The sequence below is a fragment of the Dermacentor andersoni genome, chromosome 5, assembly GCF_023375885.2.
Source record: "Dermacentor andersoni chromosome 5, qqDerAnde1_hic_scaffold, whole genome shotgun sequence".
Taxonomy (NCBI): domain Eukaryota; kingdom Metazoa; phylum Arthropoda; class Arachnida; order Ixodida; family Ixodidae; genus Dermacentor; species Dermacentor andersoni.
In genome coordinates, this window is record NC_092818.1 from 104947590 (window position 1) to 104973683 (window position 26094).

The 26094-nt window shown below is 47.4% G+C and overlaps 1 protein-coding gene across 1 annotated transcript; it reads right to left on the reverse strand.

Annotated features, from left to right (window-relative positions):
• Positions 1 to 24191: 24191 nt before the first annotated feature.
• On the reverse strand, positions 24192 to 25731 carry LOC140218562 (piggyBac transposable element-derived protein 2-like). Its single transcript, XM_072288345.1, has 2 exons — positions 25064 to 25731; positions 24192 to 24336 (listed from the first exon to the last, which is right to left on the reverse strand). Exons 1-2 carry the CDS (start codon positions 25729 to 25731, stop codon positions 24192 to 24194), a joined length of 813 nt encoding a protein of 270 aa, XP_072144446.1.
• Positions 25732 to 26094: the final 363 nt, after the last annotated feature.

Below are 26094 nucleotides of genomic sequence, written 5' to 3' on the forward strand. Positions count from 1 at the left end.
ATTCCGCGTAGATTCCGAGAGTTCTCGCTGAGAACTATAATCTCCGGGATTGCGACTTGTGGGTCGCACTCAACCGAGCTAGCCGGTGTGAACATCAGCCGCCTTTGGACGGTTTTTGATCGCCAGTCGGAAATGGTCGCGCGACCTCTTCAATTCGCCGGTGTAAATGAGCCATAAAACAAATCATTGGCAGTGCTTGCATAAACGCGCCCGTTTTCCGTTCAACATTGATGTCACACAACAGGCAAAGTATTTCAATACTGTAATATGAATTTTGCGGGTTAAATCTAACGTAACCGTCGCTTGTTGCGAAACTTACTTCGTGAAACTTGCTTCGCAAAATCTGTTATCCTTTCCGCTACTGGTATTGTGGAAAAATGCCAAAAGAAATTTTTCTTGCGCTGCTCAGACCTGAGGGCCTTCTCCGGGCTTACTTAGGGTTAATAGAATGTTTGTTATAATAATAATGATAATGGCTATGATACTTGTAGTCTCCATATAAAGGAGTCCCTGTTATCTTACGCTCTCACGGGCTTGCTACTACGCCTACGCTGCGTCGTCCTGTTCAGTTTCACTTCATTCGCGGTTCACGTGTTCTCCGCTTGGCTAGCCATGCCTTTACTCCAGGAGACTCTAGAGCTGCGAAAATTAGAATGACCACTATTCTAGAGTACTATATCGCTTTTCAAGTGAGGCCTGGCGCTCTAGATGAGCGCACGGGGACAGTAACGCTGGAAACGACGAGAACGCGATGAGAAAATTAGGATAGATGGGACGAAGTTGAAGCAAATAAAAGGCAGGATATGAACAAAGAAATAGCTGAAAACGAGAGTGTTGGCCTTAGTATGTCAGTCTCCATGGAACCCAACTTTACTAGGTGGCAACGTCAGACCTCGTTTACACAACATCAGATAAAAGAAGTGGTAGTACGCAAGCACAAAATTATATGGACCAAAGATTAGAAGGACTCTTCGGCTGATCCCTGGAAAGAAAGTAAGCGCGAATAGAACGCTTCGCGCATGCATTCTGCATCTTCTGGAAAGCTTCAGGACTTTGTAATTATGCAAATTACTGTTAACTTGAGAACAGGCGAAAATTTTCCAGCACAGGGTATTTTGCTCATACTCTTCTTGTTGCAGGCAGCCTGCCTTTTCCACAGCCCTCTGTTGCTCCAGGCTCTTCATTTCATTTCTTCCCTTCCTTCGAAGTACTTTTCGGACGTCGTATTTACTCCATTTTCCATCCTCTGCCTCAAAGAACGGCGTAGATTGCCCAAACCTTTGAACCACCCCGTCGTGGTTTTGGAATGGCTTCCTTTGTTCTCTACAAACCTTACCACGAAGCCTGTTTTGTGGACTTTGTTAGGCGTGATTTGAAACCCGTGTTCAAGGGTCGTTTCGTTTTTGGGCTCACTTTGTTTTTACTTTCTTCTTTCCACCGTATTTTTCTTCCTGTTAAGAGCGCTCCACCCGCATTTCACTCCTTACTGAGCGCAGTGGGTATCAATATTTAGTTGCCTTGACTTTGTACCGATTCGTACCGTTCTCTCCAGTCAAAAAGTTCCGCACAATGAAAGGCTGAATAAAATAGCTTACTGTAAAGGAACGAACGGAAATTTTCAATTTCGGCGCACAACAAAAGAGGTCGGGCCTGTTCGGCGAGCAGCTTTGCATAGAACAAGGGAAGTAAATGTTGGTTGCGCGGAAAACAAAGGGTATAAAGCCATGATTGAAAGCGCTTGAAAGGCGGGCATTCTTGCGTTCTTTTATTGTCGGAAAAGTGAGAAATTGACTGCGTGATTTGCAAAATGCATAAAGAGAGTTTTAATTGATACAAATGAGAGCACAGGCAGCGATTTCAATACGCAGTACGCGTGACCTAAAGAGCCCTGCGCACTTTACTTTTATGCGTGCACTCTAGCGGTTTTGTGCATATGAAATGGCTTATCCGGATAGCAAACCAACTAATAATATCAAAGTGTACGTATATATGCAAGGGAAGCACAAAACGCTCGCGGTAATCGTCAGTTCAGAAAGTCGCAGTTTAGCCCGAAAGGGGAATCATCGATTCCAATACGAAATCACTAGACAGCTATACAAAGTAAGGATAGTAGTTTTATCGGCCGTTTAAACTTGTAAATATTCGCTTACTAACTACATTAACAAGCATGGTATCCTGCGCACACAAGCATACATGAACAGATCTAACTTGATGACCACGGACACTCGCTGTCAGAACGCTAGCGTAAAGAAGCGCGGCGGCAGCTGCAGCTCGCGAATTGACCTTCGTGCTGCATGTCGCTTCAACGCGAACTAAGCGGTGAGGGCGCAGCACACAAAAACTATCAGCAGTTGGCGCACTCTGTCGCCATCGCAGATCACTTTCAAAATAGGTACCGCGCGGCCACGCTCGGGGTAGAACGCCCCTCCCCCTCGCCTTGGTACCTTGCACGCGATGGAAGACGGGGCGCTTCCCTCCGCCTTCCTTCCTTACACGCGCGAGATTGAACCATCACTGTCGCCTCACTCTTGCATGCTTTCAGTCGCACATACAGCATACGGCGCGCGGTCACCATGTTATGGCGCTTCGACTTTATACGGAATTTCGCGGTGACGCCGACGCCGACGGCAGAAATACGCCTGGTGTGTCCGTACAATTAAAATAAAAAATAAAAAAGCAACGAACTGGCAATGAATGCCCTCATGCAGTTTTTAAAACAGTAACACACATGTAAGGAATCATCGAAAAAAGTAAGCTGAAGAAGCACTCCGTCAGCGTTTTTTATTCAAAGGAGCCGTGATTTTTTTTCCGTCTATACGGTGGCACGGCTTCATCCTGTACTACAGCATGTGGAGGCCAATGTGGGGTACTTTCACGAAGGGTAGATACACATACAACAGGAAGTAAACAACATCATTGAAACACTAAAGCAGGTGGCTCCCACCATAGTGCACAAACAAACCTATTTCGAAGGACATTTCGTGAAAAACCAACGAGTAGAAAACCGCTAAAGGAACGGCAACTGGGATACTTATTCGGGTCACGGTAGGGTATCGTCAGTGTAGGCATCCAATATGGCACATAAAAATTGTTTATAGCGTCGTAACGCTCAAACGATGGCGTCTCTACATAAGTAGACGTAGGAGCTTTATACCTGCCAACGTAGGGACAATCCTTTCACGCACAAGTTGCCTGGTAGATGAAGCTCCTTTAATACATTCACAAAACAATTCCTAAGACAGAGCCCTATGTCTGCAAGTGCGTCATGCTGTCGTTGGTTTAAGCAAAGGTTACCGAGATGTCGACGCCTCGAAAGCAACTGCTGAGCTCGTACTTTAGTTGTGACTGCGTGAGTTTGGTTGGTTCGCACCACGAAGGCCTGTAGCTTCAAATGCAGTTTATAACATAAATACTGCAGTAAAGACAGATAGCAAACAAAGTAAAAAGGCATAGGGAGTGCTTCTTCTGTGTTTTATCTTTTTGTATATTTGGCTTTGTATTTGCAATGTTTGTCGTTGTTAGATGATGCACGAAGTAGCACAGCAAAAGTCACCATCTAAGTGCCCGAACATTAAATTAGAACTTATTCTTGGGCTGAATGTTGCCCGATCTGGGCCAAATCACAGCACCACAATGTAACGACAGAAAGAAGCATATAGTTTCCCTAGTTTGAGCATACTTCATTTGAACAACTAATGACAACCACTCTGAGTTTCTGTAAGCCCAGAGTTCTGAGTTACAATGTGGTAGTCCTTGTTGTTTGGTAACGCATGGTATTTGCATTATTAGCCCGTCAAGTTACAGCGCTATGGGTGCCTCATTGTACCACAGACGTGAGTGTAAAGTCGTATTCGTGCAACCATTTACACATTACAGTTACTTAAACTGCTTTTTGCTTAATTTCTTCTTCCGTTCGATGAAAGGGTTTCACGGCATAAATTGGCCTGCCATGTAGAAAATAAAGAAAAGTCCCTACTGGCATGTGACAATGCAGTTTCGCGTGCTAGTATGATGAAGCGTCTGCGCTAGCCTGTAGTTGCAAGTATGAATGGAAATGCATCAAAGCACGTTGTAGAATGTGATGCCTTCGTAATTTTCTTAACGATAGTAAGACAGTGAACTCCAACTCCAGGAGTCTGGTCGATGGAACAGTGATGATGATAGCGTGGAAGTGAAAGCGTCAATGGCATAATCAGTAAAAGTTGCGAAGCATCTAATGAGTCACAAGTATACGTGCGTGTTATTATCATTGTTTGTTTTGAACACATATACACAGTTAGCAGGAAAGGGAAAGCGAGCAGCAGGCTGGCAGCTGCCACCGGAAGATGCACAACACCTGCCTACTCTTCTGAAGGGCGGTGACAGCAACACAGAAATGGAAGATAGGAAGAAGGGAAGAAAAGAGGAAAGGAAGAGCAACAGGACAAATCAAAAGACTTAAGTAGAACACAGTTTACTACGCACGTGGTTCTACCGAGTTTCGACTCAGCAGCCGGAATTAAAGTGACGCCGCGTCGAAAAGCCTCCACACTTATGAATAACATTCACGGCTAGTTCGCTATGCGGCTAATTGTGCGCTCCACGATGAGACACCAAGTACAGATGCACGCAGTCACGGTTTCACCGGTAGTCGGTTCACAATATAGACTACAATGTGTTTGAACCCGCCACCTCGCATCTTCGAAGGAAGAAGCGTTAGAACACAGTACAGATCACACACAGTAGGGCCGGTCACTGAAGGTCACGCAACTACAGTATGTTGAATGTTCACGCTACAAACGGGAACCTAAGTTAGTTACCTCTAGAAAGGTTAGTAGGGCGCGATGGGCCTGATCACGTTCAGATGCACAACCACTGGGGTATAAACATTCCTCGAGTGTCGCACACCGCAGGCCAAGGAGATGATAGTTTCTCACTAGCGACATGCGCGGCGCACTAAAAGCATGACACTCAAATATAAGGTGCTGAAGTGTCTCGTAGCAGCCACAAGACGTACACAATGGACTTGCCACGCGCCCTTCTCTGCATAAACGTTCGTGCACGTTCACGCAACGAACCCTCAGGTAGAGCAGTTGTGCTCTAGCGCGACGAGGCAAGCCTCGACCACGAATGAGGGGCGGGAATGTTCCATTTGTGACGCGCTGATCTGAATGCTGCTTGAGTAGGTGGCGACGAATCAGCCGAGCGTGATCAAGCTTGCACAAAATTTCTGGGCAGTCACAGTTGTTAGGAGCGCAACTTGAAGCGAGCCGACCAGCCTCTTCATTTTCGGCGATTCCTACGTGTGAAGGTATTCATTGAGCAACGAGAGATACCCCACGTGATGTAATATTGCTCGCAGAGTCAGTAATGCTGCGCACAAGTGAACAATCAAGCTCACTGCGTTGTAACCTGCTAAGGGAAGCACGGGAGTGTTAAAGCAAGCTTTATCATGCAAATGCATGAAGATGGACTGGGCCCCAATGTCCAATATAGATACTTATAGGCACCATAATAGCTTAGATGAACAAATTGCCCGTATTTTGGCGCATTATTTCAGAAGAGCTTGGGCTGGGCGGTCGTACTTACACAAAATATGGCCGCCAGATATCACATTCAGTAGCGAGTAATTTACCAAGAATGGTCATCGCTACGAAGTGCGGATGAACTAGAAGTCAAACGCTCCATCTAACGTATTCGATAGTATTGGAGTCGTGCACTCTACTAATGCATGTGGCCTGCCTATCTATTTGCTCCATTTGAAGTTTCAATCTTCTATTGGAGGAATTGTGCAAAGCTTAGCACTTTCCAAATACTATTGCTTCCAGCCAGATTTGTACACTTTCAAGAAAAAAGTAATCGATTGCAATTACAATTGCTGCCTTGGAAAATGTAATTGATGGCAGTTACTAATTACTGCCTCATGAAAGTAATTCAACAATTATTAAAAAATAATCGATTACATTGACGTTAATTCCCGTTCTGCTGTTATTACCATTGCACAAATACTGTAATCAGAACGAGCCGGCCTGCCGCTTTCAATGAATCCTCAGCAGCCGTTCACATGTTGTTTATGTTTTATAAGAAATGCTTTTCAGAATTTCATTCGGTGATCTTACCTGGTTTTATTGTGGATAATTCTGCAGGGACACAGAAAACTCGCTTGATATGCATACTGGAGAGAATGGGTGTCTAGTAACGCGTACCAACAATTTGCTGAGAAATTGTGATTACCCAAAGCATGAACCACGTATCAGGGCCCTCTATGAAGCACAGTGCTTCATTGTTGCTGGGGCTAGGAGGAGGCACTCAAGTACGGCCAGTGAAATACAGCAAATTAATGTATAGGTGCATTATTCGATGGATGGATGAATGGATGCAAAACTTTAATAAGGTCCTGAGGTACGCGACTCAGCGCGCTGCGGGCCGCTCCCACGTTGGGACAGTCAGGCCTTGCCCGACCGCCGCATCGTGGGCCCTCTGGACAGCCCATAGTTGCGCCCCGGCATCGGGGCCCTTAATAGTGGAGAGTCACTTGTCTTCATTGATTTGTTCTGTGCCTCCTAATGAGGGGCAACGCCAGAGCACATGGTCTAGGCTAGCGATGTCATTGCAGTGCCTGCAAGAACTGGTGGCATAGGTGCCGGGATAAATTTTGTGGAATAAAGCCGGGTTCGGATATGAGCCTGTGTGCAATAATCTGAGGGTCAATGCCTGCGATCTGTTTAACTTCTATTGTGGAAGGGGAAAGTCTCTCCTGCCGAGATAAAAGTGCGGCGCAATTTCGTTGTATGTGGTCGGTTGATCTCTGTTGTCCACCACTGCGGGCCGACGTTGGAGTTCTCCATGGTCGCGGAAAGCGAGACCTCGCGCCTTGGAGTGGGCCAGATCGTTGAGGTTTGTGAGGCCTCCCATGATGGATCCCATGTGAGCGGGGAACCACGTGAGAGTGTGGGTGGCGATGCTTTTGCCGTCGAGGATGCGATAGGCTTCCTTATACACGGCGCCAACGCTGAAGGCGCGGATGGCTGCCCTGGAGTCGCTAAAGATATTGGCATGTCCGTCGTCCAGGAGGGCCAAGGCAATGGCCACTTGCTCGGCCGCACGCGACGACGTGCTTCATACTGAAGCGGCGTTAATGGTCGAACCCCTGTGGTTGATTGACACTACCGTAAAATTGTTGCTGTTGCCATACTGGGCCGCGTCAACGAAGCAGCTGCCGCCAGGGAGTTTTGTTGCGCGGCGTAGGAGCGCCACCGCTCTGGCCTTCCTTCTTTCTGCGTTGCGCTGGGGATGCATATTGCGCGGGGCGGGCGATATGCTGATGTTATCTTTCTGCTCTTTCGGAAGGCCCTGGTAGGCGTCTTCGACAGTGGCCGGGGGGACGCCCATCTCAGTTAGGAGTCGTCTGCCCGCCCTGGTGCCGGAAAGCCCGAGAATCTGTGCCCTTTCTTGTGCTTCTGCAATCTCTTCCATGGTATTATGAATACCCAACTGCAGGAATCGGTCGGTGCGTGTGTAGTTTGGTAGTCCGAGCGCGCTCTTGATCCCCCTCCTTCTCATGGCATTTAGCTTGTCTCGCTCGGCCCTCTTCCAGACGTGCATGGCCGCTACGTACGTAAAATGGCACAACAAGAAAGCGTGGACTAGCCTTAACAGATTCTCTTCGCTCAGGCCTCTCCTGTTAGCTACCCGCCTGATTAGACCGATGACGCTATCCGTCTTTTTTGCTGGTTTGTGAATGGTGATGCTATTCGTGCCCGCCCCTTCGAGTGTCATTCCCAAGATGCGAATGGACGCGACATTGGGAATGGGATCTCCGCAATTGGTGTAGAGATTAATGTGAATTTCAGTGGGGTGTTTCCAGTTCTGTGGCTTGCGGCCCTTTCTACTTGGGCTGTAGAGAAGGAGCTCCGATTTCTTTGGGGAGCACCGGAGTCCCGTGTCGGTTAGAAAGCGCTCTGTAGTGTCGACAGCTTCCTGGAGAGCGGCTTCGACTTGTCCGTCACTGCCACCCGCGCACCAGACAGTGATGTCGTCCGCGTAGATCGTGTGACCGATGCCCTGGACCTGGCCTAGATACCTTGAGAGGTCGACCATTGCGATGTTGAAGAGGAGTGGTGAGATGACTGACCCCGGGGGGGTGCCTCTTCTGCTCAGCTCCATTTTCTCCGATTCCAAATCTCCAGCCTTGAGGATGGCGCATCATTTCCTCAAGAAAGACCTGACGAAGGCATGGAAGGACGAGCCCAGGTCGAGCTTGGAGATGGCGTCGAGGACGAACTCGTGACGGATGTTATCAAAGGCCTTCTCCAGGTCCAAACCAAGGATGGCTCTCGTGTCCCGAGTGCAGCGTTCCAGGATTTGGATCTTGATAAGCTTCATGGCGTCCTGGGTGGAGAGGCCTGTCCTGAAACCTATCATGTTGTGAGGGAAAAGATCGTTGGTCTCGATATACTCGGCAATTCTGTTATGGATGGCGTGCTCGGCCACCTTCCCTACACATGACTTCAGTGAGATTGGGCGGAGGTTGTCCACTCTCGGCGGTTTACCGGGCTTTGGGATTAGTATGACCTTCGCCAACTTCCATTCTTCAGGTACAATTCCCTGCTCCCAAATCCGATTTATCTCATCTGTAAGAAACGCGACGATGCGTCCTCTAGGTTTCTGAGAGCCTTGTTGTTAATGTGATCCGGGCCGGGTGCTGACCTACCATAGAGGTCGTGTAGGGCGCGGCGGATTTCACTAATTTTGAAAGGCTCGTCCAGCGCGGAGTTCGGCTTCCCTTTGTATACTGGGTATGCCGCCTCATCGGCCACAGTTTTGAGCGGCAGGTACTTCTTAGCCAACATCTCCAGCATGTCCTTTTCCGAAGACGACTTCTTGGCTTCGTGGAGTGCTTTAGCGAGGACAGTTCTCTGGTTTGACTTGGTGCCGGAGTCGTCGAGCAAGTGTTTGAGAAGATTCCACTTCCCTCCCGTGCGCATCTGCCCGTCGATTGAATTGCAAATTTCGTCCCATTGCTGCCTAGACAGGGCTTGGCAGTGCTCGTCGATCTGCTTGTTGATCTCGGCTATCTTTTTTCTGAGCTTGCGATTCAAGCGTTGGCTTTTCCGCCTCTCGAGAAGTGATTGCTTAGCCTCGAGAAGGTGTGCTAGCCTGCTATCCATTTTGTCTGTCTGTAGATCCGTCTCTATGGTTTTGGTGGTGGAGCAGACATCTTGCAGAATTAGTGCGCACCACTGGACGAGACTCTCCGGCTTTTCTCCACGGGCGGCGCGGGCCTTGCGAACCTCACGGAATTTGTCCCAGTCAGGCACTGAGAACGCCTTCTTTCTTTTCTGCTCCACTTGTAAGCTGGTGACCGTGATGTAGTGATCACTACCGAGGTCTATGAGCAGATTCGACCACATGGCTGAGACAGCGTTTTTAACAAGGGCGAGATCCGGGACAGAGTCCCTGGTCGAGGAGGTGCCCCGTCTGGTGGGAAAGGCTGTTGTCCGTCAATAGAGAGAGTCCCGCATCTCCCGCCTCCTGCCAGAGACTTCTGCCCTTGACCGTGTCGTGCGTGTAGTTCCACGCGTGAAAGGGGGCGTTGAAATCGCCGGCCACAACCAGGGGAAAGTTTCCGGCGAGTTTCGTTGCCCTAGTGATGATGGTTTTGAAACGTTGTCTGTGATCGCTCGGGCTGCTATATACGTTAAGTATAAAAATGCTAGAGATATTGGATTGGCTTGGGATGACTTCTACTAGGGAGGTCTCCGTCTTGCTACGCCGGACTCCTAGATCGTGTGCGACAAAAGTGAACTTGCTGCTGGCTAATGTGCAGATTCCTCTGCCATCCCCACGGAGAGCAAGAGCTTTGTATCCCTGGAGTGAAACCTGATCAGTCATCGTTTCTTGCAATAATATAACATGTGGCTTTTCTTTGTGAGTGCGAACAAACTGCTGCAGGGTGCATCTTTTATGGCGGAGTCCCCTGCAGTTCCACTGCCAAATCCTAACTTGGGTGTGTGGCGCCATCCTTGCTGTATAGAGCGCCTTCCGGCGTTGCTACTAGGGTCTCGAGGGAGGTGGTTCTATTAATCGATCCGGGAATGTGCAGTGGTGGCGGCGTAGGTACCAACGCGTCATCCGTGAAGTAAACGGGACGTACGTGGGTTGACGTCCTGATGTCCATTTCCTGCACCTTGGACTCTATCTCTGGCATTCTGTTTTCTAAGCACTGAATTTTGACATTTTGCGCGTCTAACTTCTGATCCACGACCAAGAGTCGCTGATCCACTGCAGATAGTCGTTCAGTAATCTTCTTGATCTCGTAGCAGATTGAATTCAACATTTCTCTGACCTCGGACTTGGCTTTAGCCGGTACGTTTTCGGGCATGCTGGGAACGGCCTTTCTTTTGGCTGGGTTGCCCGAGTGGCTCGCATCCACGACTACGGGAACGTCTGCGGTTTGGGGAGAGGGGGTCCCCGAGGGGGATGAACTAGCGACTGGAACGGCGTGAGGTCGCCGAGGGGTTTGCAGAGAGGGGGTCGCCGAAGGGATTCCTGAGGGGGTTGAACTAGGGACTGGGAAGTGGTGAGGTTGATTAGCCTTTCTGAGCTCTGCTATTTCGGCTCGCATGAACTCGATTATGCTGCGCATCTCTGCATTTTCCTTCCTAAGCTGAGCTATTTCAGACGAACCATGCTCTGGCGCCGCACCCCCAGTTACCTTTACGGCAGTTCTCCCTCCACTCCGCACCCTGTCTGCCCAAGTGGCGCCTTGTTTCCCAGCAACGGCTGGCTCCTCGAACCGGACCCTGTTCTGTGGGCCCCGGGAGTGGCTTCCCGATCTGGAGCAGCCCCGGGACCTGGACCTGGAACGGCTCCTGAACCTGGACCGGGAACAGCTCCTGGGCCTGGACCGGGAACAGCTCCTGGGCCTGGACCGGGAACAGCTCCTGGACCTCGAGCGGCTTCTCGAGCGGGAGCGCCTGCTCGAAGGTCTAGCCGGTTCGCTGCCGGCGCTTGTCTGCGCTGGTGGCGGGTCTCGCTTCCTGGATTCCGCATTTCTTTCCCTTCTCCTCCGCCGAACGATGTACGGGAGTTGGAATGTTTGCTTGCAAATCTTGTCCACTGTGGCGTGCGGGCCCCCGCAGAGGCTGCAAGTAGGCGAGCAGGTGTGGTTGTCGTCGGGGTTGTTGGTCCCACATTTCCTGCATAGCTTGTCCTCCGGCGCTGGGCAGACGTCGGCTCTGTGGCCTAGTCTACCACAGGCATAGCAGCAGTCGTGCTGCCTGAGGTACAAGGAGCACGTGACTAGCGCCGAGCCATAGAATACGAAGTTGGGGACCTTGTAGCCGTCGAAAACGATGACTACCGTTTCGGTATTCTTGATTCGCTTGGCTCCCAGGGCTAACAGATTTCTCTCGTTGAGAATGCTTCTGTCCAGGTCGGCCTGGCTCTCCGACACATCAATTTGACGTATGACACCCTTACACGTGGCGTGCGGCGCGGCTTCGTAAGTGCTGAGTTCGTACTGTTTGATGCCCAGGGTGATGCAATTCATTTTTAGATAAGCATCTGCGTTATCGCGAGACGCGGTGCTGAGGACGATAGTATTTTGTGTTGCGTTGGGGCAGACGATGTCATGGCTAGCTTGCTCGGACGTGAGTCCTGCCGCGGCGGCGACGGCCCGACCAAGCCGAGCGGAGCCCGTTTTCTGAACATCCAGACCACCCCTGGGGCGGGCGATAATCTTCCAGTGTTCCTTCGGGAGCTGAGGCATTCGCGACGACTTAATGATCTTGTGCTTTAGGCTTATGGGCTTTCTACTGCCATTGAGACGCTGGCGGTGCCCCTGGCTGCTTGCCGCTTCACGGGTGCTGTCGCGACGAGAGACGCGCAGGACGTTTTTCTTGTCAACGGCGGTGCGCCAGCCGTGCTCCTCACCAAATTCTTCCGGCGGAAGATCGTCTCCATCCATTACAACAACCATTCCCTCTGCCATGACGAGGCGGGACTAACCCTGCCCGGCGAGCGCTGGTTAGGCCTTGCCGTCAGACTGAGGGGAGCGCGGCGTCACGGAAGAGAAGCAGCTCGAAAAACCAACGAAAAGGCCACCCACCGTAGAAAAGTTCTTATCTGTGGGTTCCTCTCTTCCTTATGCATCCGTTGGTGCTGAAATCATAGAGATTCAGATGAATTTCTCAACGAAAATATCGAAGAAAGCAGGAGCCGGTGTGGGCACGACCGTACTACTCGGCGTCTTCCGCATTATTCGATGGCAAAAAAATTTGATGGGGTCACCGCTATCGAGCCGTAAAGGTACAGTTTCCATTTGTCGATCAACATCTGGTGGACCTCCTCTCGGCACCATTCATAAAGTGCTCATTTAGAAGTAAGCCAATTAGTGCGACCTACACCAGCAAATCCGTTCATGTTCCTTGAAATGAGGGCCAAATTTGTAATTTAATTTAATATATAGAACGGCACATTGCCCGGCCCTTAAGATACTGTTCATGTGTTTCAAACACGAAAATAGATGTATAAGGGTTCCATAACACAAAACAGACATAAACAGATGCATTTGACAGCTAAAGACGTCTGTCTAAGGGTGTACCTGGTGACATTAGCCAAACCTTAAAGATATGCGAATGCCTCGCAGCTGGATCAGAACTAAGGTAATGTTGTTTGCCGCCGCTTGGAGATACTGAACTTATTTTTTGCATTCCGCCTAGTTACATTATTAACCTCAATTAATTATTCGACTTCTAAAATATAATAATTGGATGAAAAGGGTCAGTGAGAAAATTGTATAGCAACATGAAAAACTCCCGATACAGCTTTCTGGTGCTAAATACAGGCTACATAAGTGTTTTTTCGTGTGTGGAAGAAGCTCGCGGATACACGGCATATCGCCGCGCGACTGACCGCTCGACGCACTTTCCGTGTATCTGCGGGCTCTTTTCGCGCTCGGGAAAAAACATTTCTGTAGCCCGCATTGAGCAAAAGAAAGCTGTATCGGGAGTTTTTATGTTGCTACACAATTTCCTCATTGACACTTTTCATGTAATTATAATATTTTAGGAGTCGATTATGTTATTAAGACTAATTATGTACTTAGGCGGAATGTAAAAAATAATCGGAGTATCTCCAAGCGACGGCAAACAATGTTACCTTGGTTCTTTCCAGCTTGGTGGCATTTCCATATTATTAAAGTTTGGCTAAGGTCACGTGAAGCACCGTGTATATAAGCAAAGAGATGAAGTGTTGAGCAGCAGCACTTACCACCTATAGAGACGACCTATAAGCGCTTTCAAGACGGATTGTGAGAGAGATAAGTTTATTTTAATAGAAAAGCTCAGAGGTTGGCTTTCCAAGCGAAGTGCTCAAATCTGCAAGCTCTCCAGGTTCGGGTGGTCGGGGTGCCGCTGCAGTAGGCTGACTGTAAGTAGGAGGTAACCCCTGTCATGATTTTATTCCTTTGGACTCTTTAGTTCACGCCAGGTTTAAGTGCTCAACGCTACGTTGCCTATAAGAATTTGGTTCCTGAAATATGTAATTCGTCACGTGTAATTGTTTACTAAATAAAGGAACTGAATTACACTGAACGTTACCGAGTAAAGAAATTATTCGTTAAATTAAAGAAATACCGAATAACGTAGTTGATAACAAATTACGCGCATTTAATTACGTGTAACGTATAAGTCTGCTTCCAGCAAGCAAAAGCCAGCTGACTTAAGAGTTAATCTTGGATAACGAAGTAGTCGTGCAGCCAAATTGCACAATAGTCAAACTCGCTGTTTTTAATCGTGCTTTTTTGGTAGGATCAGCGACGACCCATTTCCGGAATGAGAAGGCGAAAATCAAACAACCGACGCTCTAACGCCGTGACACGACTAATGCGCTTCAGGGAGGGGACAGAAGGCGTCCGTGTCGTCTGGCGACAAGTTTTGGAAACGACCGGATGGTTGCCTGCACACTCCAAGGGTAACCGCGTCAAGAAGCGAAGGCACGAAGCGCAAGGAAAGGAGGGAGTTTGGAGTTCTCGCGTAACCCAGATTAGCATTGATTGCGACGGTCATTACGGATCGGTGGCCGACGGGCTTGCGTAATTAGGAACAAAAGGCGCGAAATCGCGTCTGCAGGGTGTGCGCATGTGCTCCGACGCCGAAATTCTCTTCGCGGCAACGTCAGCCAGCTAAGAGCCACTCACCAAGAGCTGTATGTTTATGACACTTGGTAATTAGCTCATCTCTGGCGCAGGACAGGGGTAAATAGCGACAGCGCTGTTTTCTCTTATCAATCGCTACTAGACAGAGTTCGTAGTGATGATAAAAATGAACACACCACTGTTAGTGTTCTTTTCGGATGCATTTTCTTCCCTTATGCGTAATTTTCTCTACAACGTAATCATTCATGTTCTCTGTAAACCACCTGACGCGCTCCATCCAGTGACACGTGAGGATGATGACCAAGCTATTCCTTTTTCATCGTAAAAGCCAAGAAACCCACCTTGACACATTTCTCTAATGAGCGGGTTTCATGCTAAGCGGCTGTGTGCTTTGACATTAGTCACGTTATGGCCCTTGAATTCTCACCAGAGATTCTAACGCCCATTACTCATTCTGGCACAGTCTGAAAACAGGTTTAAAGCACAGGAGACTAGTAGCAGAGCCCGAAATATTGCTTTCTCCATGATGGTAACGTAAAGGCAGAACTCCAGGTTGACAAGGCTTGAGGAGCAGTAAAGGATAATACGCAGAAACGGAGCGCGGAGCAGCGCGTGCTTCGCAGACATTTATTCCTGAAAGACGCCGAACTCAACCCTTTTGTTGCGCGCTCTCATTCGCAGCGCTTCGAATCGCAGGCTCGAGAAAGCGAACAATTTTTTGCAACCGAGCTGCTTATCGGGACCCTGTGCCGTCGTTGTCAGACTTCGCTAAAAAGTGGCCACGTCACCTAGCGGGAGAGGAAAAGAAGAGCTCAACAAGGGGAAAAGGGTTAGTGTGACTACTTTCTCCCTGTGAGAATGCTATCTCATACGCGAATCTTATGCGGTTGTCGCACGGTGCATTTTCTGCGATCGAGCCAGATGGACATAGAATTTACCGACGATTTATTCCACCCTGCCGCCAAGGAAGCATATGTTATGCTGGTGATCTGCGGCCAACGAACAGTGCCCAGCGGTTGAAACGCGATACAAGGAGCGCGTGGCAGCCGGCACTTCCTGCTGGCGCAAGAAGTGCCGGCAGCCGCGTCAATCGTCAAACAAATCCAACCAATCGTCAAAAAGACTGCCGCGCCCGCATCTCCAGTGGTGGGCCTTGCGACCAATATAGGAACTTTGGATTTGCGGTTCCGCACATTGCATCCGGCCACAACTATGGGAAGACTACGAGTAGTGCGTACTCCTGTGGAAGAAGCTGCCTACGGCGAGCGTCAGCGAGAGTAGGCTCGTGAACGGCCTCGTCATCGTAGGGCCGACTCCGAGCCACGCGCCAGAGATGCTGAGTTTCAACGGCAGTGCTCCTAAGGCATGCTCACTACGCGAAGCACACAAAGACGATAATGAGGGGAAAAAATGGTGAAACAAAAGATCTACAATATAGAGTGCTTGCGAAGTTTTGACTAACATGGTGTAACACTGGGTGTAAATAAAACCGCTTCCCTGTTCGATCATCTTCACGGACTGGAAGGTGTGGTGGTTTTTTTATGATTCTACAGATAGTTCAACGTTATTGCGCTAATTGAACTGTGTGGGAGCTGCTTGGATTTGACAGCTTCCTCTGTCTTTGAAACAGTTGGCGCTGAGTTTTCCACATGGGTCGCCAGATTCCTACTTAAGTTGCCATGAAGAAATTGCCCAAATCTGTTCCTCAGCCCGGCTGAAAGGACAACGTGCACGTAACTTAGGCATGCAATATGTTAAGCTGGTCATTCCTGTGATCTTGATGTAAGATTTCAGATGACCTAAAGAAGGCGTATACTCTCCATTCGCCTTTTCAGAAAAATACTAATTACGAAGGGCTATGGGAAAGGACTCATGGAGAAATGGTGCAGGCCGCAGGGAGCTGAAATGAATGCAAATGGAAATTCAGCTCTCTATCTATGCATTGAAAACCACTAAAGATGCCTTTCTTTAGTGAATGCTATGCTAAGAGATTGGTCACAAACATCTATTGGCAGAAACGCACGCGAATGGTTGAAACATATTATTCTGCATTTCTCAAAATACTTCACTTTAGAATTCCTTTTTACTTGACAAGGTATTTTTAGTAATAGAGGGCGCACTTGACATAAACCTGTCCTGTATTATTAATTTCAAAATGAATAAAGACGCTTGTTTTACTGATTTTGGGAAAAGCAAATTGCTGTTTCCTCCGGGCTTGCTGGGTTTCTCCTGTCCATGCAGATGCAAGGAAGGTGCTTTAAATGACATCACTTGAATCTGAATAACAAATCATACGCGATAAATGGTGCGAGATGATACCGAAAAGAGCGTAATGGTGATTAGACTAGTTATTCGGCAAGAAGACGAACAAAATCAACTGGTAGAGACGTAGCACTAAGAAACACGGAGAGAGATATATGTCCAGAGACTGCATAACATCGGTTGTTTATCGATCCATCCTGTCGAGGACGCGGTAAAATAGAAGCCCTTCCTGCAAAACAGCAAGAAATGGCGATGCGGTCCCATTACAGCTTCTAATTGGGAGATGCGGCGACGTTTGGGATCATTAATCGGTTCTCTTATTGCTTGCCATGCAAGGATAGCCGCCCACACAGAGAAGGTCAAACAAGCCCTCCTCCACGCCACTTATAAGATCTCACCTGTAAAGACTTCTTCGACGACCGGCAGGTAAGGCCACGAAGGAAACACAAACAGCACATAAGACGGAGAAGACTTAACATAGAGGGAGCTTCGGACTTCTTGGCCGCCGTTTCTTTTGGCAATCAGCAAGTCACCACACTTTCCTGTCGGCGAGCTATGTTTTTTCTTGCTTAGCGGATGGTAATAGCTCTTGCTGAAAGGGCACGACAAACCTGTGAGGACGGATGCGACGTGCGCTCTTCGATGAGAGAAGCTCGTATAAGGGCGGATAAAGCAAACAGGCGAAAAGACGAGTGAAAGAGAAAAAGAGTATCATCGTTCTGACCATTTGTTTCGGTCATCAGCGGCGACGGGTTCGGCAAGCAAAAGCGCGGCGCAAGCGGTGAGAATAGAGAAGTACGGACGGCGAGCTCTCGTGGGCAGCCAGAACTTCGCTCCAAAGTTGTCTAATGGTCAAAGCAAAGCTGGAGCTTGTCCGAAGATAGAAGATAGAAAGTGCTGACGTTCTTAGAGCGGAAGGTGTGGGTAATTTTTCTTCATGTGCTGCGAGCTCATCCACTGCTATAATGAAAAAAAGAAAGCGAGACGGGAGATCTTTCACAATTACTCGCCTTAGCATTAGCGGGAAAAAATTGTGTAGAAGTGTCTCACTTGTCGGTCACGTGGACCGCTATTGCGCGCACTTTACCACTTTATAGTGTGTGGATGCATATTTAGCGCACACTCTGCCTTTCGCACCATTTACTTCATTCATTCATTTATATTTTATTGATGACCGCCGGGAGAAGGTATTACATAAGAGGTGAGTTTGTACAAAAGAACTGTACATTTGTCACAATGGTTCAATGTCATATCGCTCTAATTAAGTTTCACATGACGCTTGATGCAGACGTGATAGCAGCGATGTTGCAGGAAAGGCCGTTCTAATCTCTGGCTGCTCTAAGGAAAGAAATTCACCGACGATTACGATACTCCCTAATGCAAAATTCGAGCGCAGCTCTATACGCGTTTTCGTTTCGCAATATATTGTCTGGCGCGGACAATCTGCCTCGTGTGGCACGTTCCAAACTGAGCGACGTGTGACGCGACTGCATCGCTTATCGGGAGATCGCGAGACGCAGCGCGTGAGTAACGCGTGAGTGCGATTCACAGCAGCCGCAGCAGACAGACATCCGTTCATGCAGCACTTTTTTGCCATAAAAAGGACGTGCGCTACTCTGATGCCATGTCGTAGCCATCGTGGCCGCACAGCCCGTCTTGCACGGAACTATACGCTTTTCTTCTCACTCTCGTTCCACCAACGACGAGAGCGGCTCCTCGTCGCGGAGAAGTCGTGCCACCAGTGGCAGCGGCGACAGCAACCAAAGGGGCGTCACATCGAGCTTTACTCATTGCCCATTGCAGGAGCAGTCATCCCCGTCACACATGCTGGTACCGTAGACTGACCTCAGCAGCAGACGCCACGGACGAGCGTACCCCTTCCCACCTCACGGCGCCGTGCACCCCCGTCGGATGCGCAGAAGAGATCGCCTACGCGGCTGCTGATGCCGTGGCCGCCGGCAACTTAGCGCATGCGCAGACCGTCTCCTCTGGGCTTTTCCTTCGCTTTCGTCCTTCTCAGATGAAAGAATGGCCATAGCAAAGAGGGAACTCTTTGCTATGGCCATTATTTCATCTGCCGCTGCGCTCCGCGCTCGCTTTCAATTTTAACGGCACTCGTTAGCTCGGTTACGCCGACGTTCGCCGCAGGAACGGGTCACTAAGAGCTGCGCCCTAAACATGAAGCAGATGATGTTTAATACGAGTTTGTGGGTCTAGTAACTTGTAGTGCATGGCCATTCTGGTGATGTCTGTGAGCTGCAGGGATGATATGTGGGTCGCGATTATGTGGAGAGGAAAGTAACTGATAAAAGAGAGGCACAGTTGCAACGCGCCGGTGAAAAGATGAAGATAATAAATTACACTCGGCTTTCAGGGATGATACGGGATAATCACATTAATGAAAAGCATGAATGAACCTACAGGTATGTTACCTGTAGGAACAGGCATGTTAGCGATGTTGTGAGGGAAGTAAAGTTTATTGTTACAGGAAGTGAACGAAATAAGTTTGCATTTATTAAGGTTCAAGGACATTAGCCAGCTATCCAGCCATTGTAACATGAGGTTTAAGTCTTGCTATGGTATTGTATGGTCAGATCAACCAGTAACAGATCGGCAAACATCACATTTGTAATGGTCGTTAATGTGTAATAGAAATGGAAGAGGACCGATGACGGCGCCTTGATGCACACCTGATGAACTGGAAGCGGATTTCACAAGCGGTTCTATGTGAATACTAATTGGGAACGGTTAGTCAGGAACTCCTTACTAAAATTAAGTACATCCGAGTGCAAGTTTAAAAAGGATTCTTTACGCATTAGACGCTTGTGGTGTACTTGAGCAAAGCTTTAGGAAGTCACAAAATATGGAATCGTTCTGTATGTTTATGTCAAGTTTATCATTATGGTCACGAAGGATTATGGCGAGTTGGGTCTCACAAGAGAAGCCTCTACGAAACCTATGCAGACAATGGTAAAATAAAATGTGAGTCAAGGACCTTCGTAAGTTGAGAGTAAAGGACGTGTTGCATTAGCTTCCAAGGTACGCTGATCAGGGAGATGGTTCGGTTTGTCCAGGGGTGAGTTTTTGTTGCCAAATTTGAACACTTGAGCGATGTTTCCGAGTTTGAAGTCATTTGGGATGATACCTGCTGAAAGAAATTCCAAAAATAGCAAAATAAGTAGGCCAAAGAAACATCTCTTACATTCTTTAACATATTTGCGCTGATGTCGCCAAGTTCACATGCTGATGGGAATGGAAGAAGACCGATGACGGTGCCTTGGGCCACACTTGATGACACTGGAAGAGGATTTGACAAGCGGTTCTCTGTGAATACTAATTGGGAACGGTTAGTGAAGAACTCCTTACTACAATTAAGTACATTCGAGTGCAAGTTTAAAAAGGATTACACACATTAGACATTTGTGGTGTACTTTAGCAAAGCTTTAGGAAGTCACGAAATACTGATCTTTTTCAATGATAGATAAGGTAACGTTGATAAAAAAACTAATTGAAATTATGGAGGATGAGTTATGACATGGAAACGGATGAGAATGCATTGTTAAACACGTCAGCGCATTCTGCGTTTCAAATAACTTCTCCTGAGTTCTTAGTGAGAGTAGAAGTATCTACTGGTTGAGGGTTAAGGACTTCCCAGAACTTGTGAGAGTTACTAAATAAATATTATGCAAGTTCTTGTTACATAATATGAGCTTGGCGTCACCGATTACTGTTAGATACGAGCAGGAGTACGGCACCGATACACAAGTCGAAGGAGGTGCGGTAGTGGCGAGACAAGTTCGACGTCAGCACAACGCTTACAGAGCTGTTAAAAATCATCAAGATTGCGATTGATAGATACTTAACGGAAAAACGTTTTTGCCACAGTAGGTGAATTTGGCTTCTTGTGCGGGACGCACGTCGGAAATCATTTTACGGGCGCAGCATCTATAAAGATAGGTCACATTACCACTGCCTAATTTTTATATGCCGCTACTACTTCGTCGCCGCCGACTGCTTCTGTCCTGTTTTCCATCCATGGGCGAAGACGTGACGACATGAATCGACATGATGGCAGCCATTTTATTCCGTATTATCTATCCTTCAGAATAATTTAGAGGTGTGCAGAATCAGTTCTGCTTTCACACTTTGCAGACGGTCAGTCTTGAGCCTCAAGTTGGAAAGAACAGAGAACATCAAGTGGTTCCACTGACTCCCTTTATGTTGTTTTACAAATTCTCCTCGCACCATGCGATGACTACGTCCTATGAATTCGAGGTTGCTTTCGTATGTTCCTTTCTTCTGCTTTTTTCAGATCCTCTCGTAAGGCCTGTTACAGAGCCAAAACTATATTTGCAGTGAATTCTGGGGCTTCAAGTTTCGAAATCACAATCTCATTTTGACGCACGCTGTAGTAGGGGACTCCGGAATAATTTTGTCAAGCTGGTGTGGTTTTTCGCGCCACTAAATTTGTGTGCACAGGCATTTTTGCCTTTCGGCCCCACTGAAATGCAGCCGCCGCAGCCGCGACCTCAAGCGCGGCAGTGCAACAGCATAGCAACTAAGCTACCACGGCGCGTCTTGACATAGTGATCGTTATATCTGGAATATGAGAAACACGCGCGAGGCAATTTAAAGTTCTTTTTTATCATGGATGGCTTGCATTTGCGAAACAGCTCTTCGTCACACGCAACATGATACCGGCGAAGTCAGCTCTTTTTGCTGTCCAGGAAGCACCGAGAAGGAGAAAGAGAGAGCAACAAGAGAAAGTCAGGGAGGTTAAGAGGATGGGAATATCCGCTTTGCTAGCTAGCTGAGGTTGGACGTATAGGCTGTATGGCACCAACAGAAAATCATAACAACGACGTCAATGATTATCGCGCCGACGACCAGCTTTTAGGTCGTATTAAATGCGAAACATTGCCTCGGTATCAAAATAAGTATCAGCAAAACATTGGCTTCCACTTTTACTTTTTTTACCAACTTGGCCCTCTGTATGGCTCTCAAGGGTATATAATTCACATCACTTCTCCCTCTCAATTCTCCATCGTAGTTATCTTTAGGCATATACCATCCATGGTGACTTGGCGGCATGGCGCCCGGCTGCTCTGGGGCTAAGCCACGAAGTGAGGTGTCTGGTTCAGTTCTCAGCCATGACGGAGACATCCCGATCAGGATACCATGGAAAAACACATGTGCCTGAAGCTTTGGATTGAGGTTAGTAAAAAAAACTTCATAATGTTCAAATCGATCCGGAGACCTCCAGCATGGCCTCTTTTATAACACCTGTGTGGCCTTCAGTAAATGTCCATGTGCAGCTTCATCACAATTTTTCTCTAGCGGCCAGATTGAGGAGCTGCATTAGGCTTTAAGACTCAAACTTGCACTAGATGTGGCTGCAATGGAACTGAAAGTTGGGCGAGTTGTTTTCGTTTGTGCTCTGGCTGATGGTTCGCGCTGAATTCCTCAAGCAGATACAGCTGCAATAAAAAGCTGACAACGCGCTTCCTTCCCACTTCCGTTCCTTTGCAACGAGCTCAATGAAAACAGAAATCCAACCATACATCATGGGAGAACATTTTTCGCACATTTAATTTTTCACCGACCCGCTCATTCGAAGTGTAGCTTGCATCTGTCAACATGCTACTGTAGATGCACATCGTGGCATGTATGGACAATCCCCATATTTTTCACTAAATAATATATATATATATATATATATATATATATATATATATATATATATATATATATATATATATATATATATATATATATATATATTTCAACAACGCTTCCCTTTGAGGTACTGAGATACTTCTCTTGAACGTAGGTTGAAAATAGTAGGATAGGCCAATCGTTTGCGCTCATTCGATATCTGCAATGACTACAGTACCCACAACAGTCATGCGACTCAGAGTCAAACCTCCACTACAATGCAGATATTTCAGGCGCCGAAAACGTGCGCCATGGTTTCTACCGTGGCTAAGTTCACCAAGCATGCATGCTTTCGTATATTTCTGGCCTAAGCAACCGCTGCCGTAGCCCCATGTCCATGGCGTTGCGTAGCTGAATTAGCAGTTGCGCATTCTACAGTAGGCGTAACAGCCTCGAGAACGCTAACTTACATAGGTTTAGGGCACGTTAAAGAACCTGAGGTAATCGAAATAGTCTAGACTCCCCCACTACGGCATCACTCATGATCACATCCTGTTTTTGGCACAAAAACGCCAAAAGTCTTCTTCCTTGGCGAAGCAAGGCCAGTAGTTAATGGATTTCCAACATTCACCAAAACAACTGTTTTCTAGAAACTACGGCTTAAGCTTGGCAGGAGTAACTATGGCTGATCCAGATATCTTTTGATGAAGGAGCCACCATGCTTTAATGCCGCACTACCTTCAACCAAACCTACATGAACACTGAGGCTCTTTGTAATCCGGTTAGCAAATTACCACACTAATGAGAACCACCGTCGATAAATGAGTCCTCTAGTAATCGGATTCTGCGAATATGAAAATAGCTCCAGGAGCTAAGATACTTTTTTCAATCCTTGTCCATCGTTCATCTACTCATGTCTTTATTCCCCCACATCAGTGAGCCCTCGCGAAACCAGACTATTCCCATTCCAGAGCCAAATCCTATTGACAGATGCGTTAACAAAGCCAAATTCATGCCGTCATATTCCTCAATTGAGGGTATTGCGTTTCTTTAGAAGCTGTAGTTTTTTGTGCAACAGCAAGAAAGGAAAACCATTTGATCTTAAACTTAGTTAATTTCAAATAACTATGTTTGAGGGGTGGTTAGCACCTCTATGTATCGCCGGCTAGTGCTCTTCTACTACATAGTAGACGCGTTATAGCGGTCATAATAAAAGCACAGGATCGTCCCCTTTGAAGTTTGTGGACACAAAACCTGAATGTTGACGCAACGTGAGCGCTCACAAAATATGAATGTATTTAGAATGCATGGTGAAGTTTACATGATTCAAGTTTTAATCTTCTTTTTTTTGGGGGAGGGGGCAACTACACGAAAGGACGATGCGGCTTCAGTCCCCATCGTGCAGCAGCATAACTGACAGTGATTTCTTAAAAGGCCCGCAAAATGATGAAAAAGTTCGAACTGTCGGACAGAAGTACCTACCATTCCCCCTTAAATTTCACTGTGGTAATGAAATTTAACTTTCGCTAAATTTCCTGTAAATGAGTAGCATATGCTACCAAACTAATCTTGGCAAAGCCACAATGTTGGTAATAGTATAGTTTGGTTGTCGTTGCTGTTGGTGGTGGTGTTAGGGTAGCTTTTAAACAACCCCAGATAATGCGGGCACCAGGTGGTGTGGCTATGACGTAAATCCCAGCACGTTGCGTCTAAGATGCCTGAGCCTGCCGCGGGAATCTGGGTGTATCACATGGGGAAAGGGCTCGACATGTCATCGCGCGCCGGCAGCGGTGCCTAGGCTACGCAGCAGCGTGGTCTCCGAGATTGTGGCGGTCTCCGAGATTGTGGCAGTCACGCTGAAGAGCCGTGCTTACGTCGTGCGTCACTCCCAGCGAGCGGTAATTTTGTTTTTTTACTTTGACTATTGAAAACACACTCTTTTGATGTGTCACTAGTACCTCAAACGGCAGAGTTTGCAAGGAGGCTCTTTTATGTCTATAATATCTAAACTAGGCCTCTAACGTGGTCCAAAATTTTGTTACAATTGGCCTTTAAGCTATATCTGTACGAGTGTATCAGTATAAGCAAGGGTGAGACTGCATGGCGTTCCTACGTTGCGTGAAGCGGAGGAGCACTAGATGTCAGAGGATCCCATTCCACGTTGGAAACACTGGTAACGAATGGGCCAGTGGCCTGGCGAGCACGCATTTCCAACTCCTAACACATCCAGGCTCGTCGTCCGATGTTCTTTAGTAAGATCCTCAACAGGAACGGTGATGCTGTCGGTGACGCATTCGCAGATGTAAGTCACAACGAAGTAAGAACATAGACCTTGAGCTCTCGAGATATCCATTCTTTAAGCAGAGGTCGCCGCTAAGAAAGCGGAAAATAATAAAATGCGTATTTTTGAAGTACTCTCTTGCTCAAAAACTCTCATCCTTCTCCCACATTCCTTCTTTTTTTGCTGTTACTTTTGTTAAGCTATGATTATTGCAGATCATCGGTGGGCTGTTAACCCTTTATTGACGAGACAATAAAATACTTGAAAAAATCGTTTATTTCTTTCATATCTGCACTTATTAGAGCATGACAATGCATACTTTGTAAACACAAAAAATTTGCTATAGATATCAGCTGAAATATAGCTTTGTTGCCTGTGGGCAACAGTAGGCATGAGTCCTTAAGTAGGCGTCATTGCACAATTCTTACGGGGTAGTGTGGAACTTGTATATGCACTCTTTTTATGGAGTGAAACAAAGGTGTACGTTACACTTTCTGCACATTACGCGTGTAATGCCTGTGCCGTTGGGGTATTTACATCGACCTTTTTTGGGAGAAAAAAACATCGGGAGGTGATCAATAGTGTCCAGCCTAATCTCCTTGCAGGGTACAAGAGCTGCTGGCCCACGGCGCTTCTTCGCTTGTAGTTCATTTTCAATTTGTGACGGGCCCAACGGTCGCCTTCTGGAAGGTGTTGCAACCTTTCCCTGCTGTTTCAAAACGCACGCTATCTCTGCTTTGAAATGCAGTAGGGTCATTTGCTGGTTGCGTGGCACCTTAGCCGCGGTGGAATCTCGGCGGTACAGGAGCCAGCAGTTGACGATTACGACATCCAATAAATGGAAGAATAGCCGCCTGTACCACTTTTTGGATCTCAAGTTGATGCGGTACAGCGCCACAAGCATGTCCATTAGATCCACACCGCCCGTGCACTCATTGTAGACACCTACAATAGAAGGACGAGTTATGCTCACCGACGTTCGGGCCTTATTGTCAAAGCGCTTCACAGTATTCTCTGGTGATGCCGATGCAAATGTGGACAGCAGCGTGACGGGACGATTGTCAAACCACTTCACAGCCCTCAGACTCACCCCTTCAAATGTCGTCTCCATCTCCACGTAAGAGCCACGCCCTTTCTTTTTTAGCTCTTTGTCGGATGGAACTTTGCATCCTTTCAGGCGAGCTTCGCGTACTGTGCCTACGGAACTGATACCAGCCTTTTTGAGGACCACCTGTAAGTCCACACTGCAAAACCAGTTGTCAAAATACAGGATGTAGTCTAGACCGCGAGGTACGACACTCGCCATTCTGAAAACGATGTTGCAGCTGGCACCGATGTCTGGAAAACCCGGCTGCGGAAAAATTTTGCCTGTGTACACTTCAAAGTTGTACATTATGCCGCACTCATCGCAGAGAAGGAATAGTTTATAACCCCATTTCTTCGGCTTGTTTGGCAAGTACTGCTTCAATGAGCTGCGGCCTTTGAAAGGCACCAGCTGCTCATCAACGCATCAAACTGTCCGAACATGCACAGTTTGAGCTCTAGAAACCACATATATAAAATTCTTCAGTGGCTGCATAAGCTTTCTTTATGGCAGCTGGTTCATCTACTTCGATTGAGACGTGGATATGTGTTGACCATGAACTGCCACTTCTGGAAACAATTAAGTCCCTAAATGCTCTCAAGCCGAAGTACCTGATACCGGTATGATAAATAGAACAAACGTTCTTTAGGTAATATAAATAAGGCTATGAAA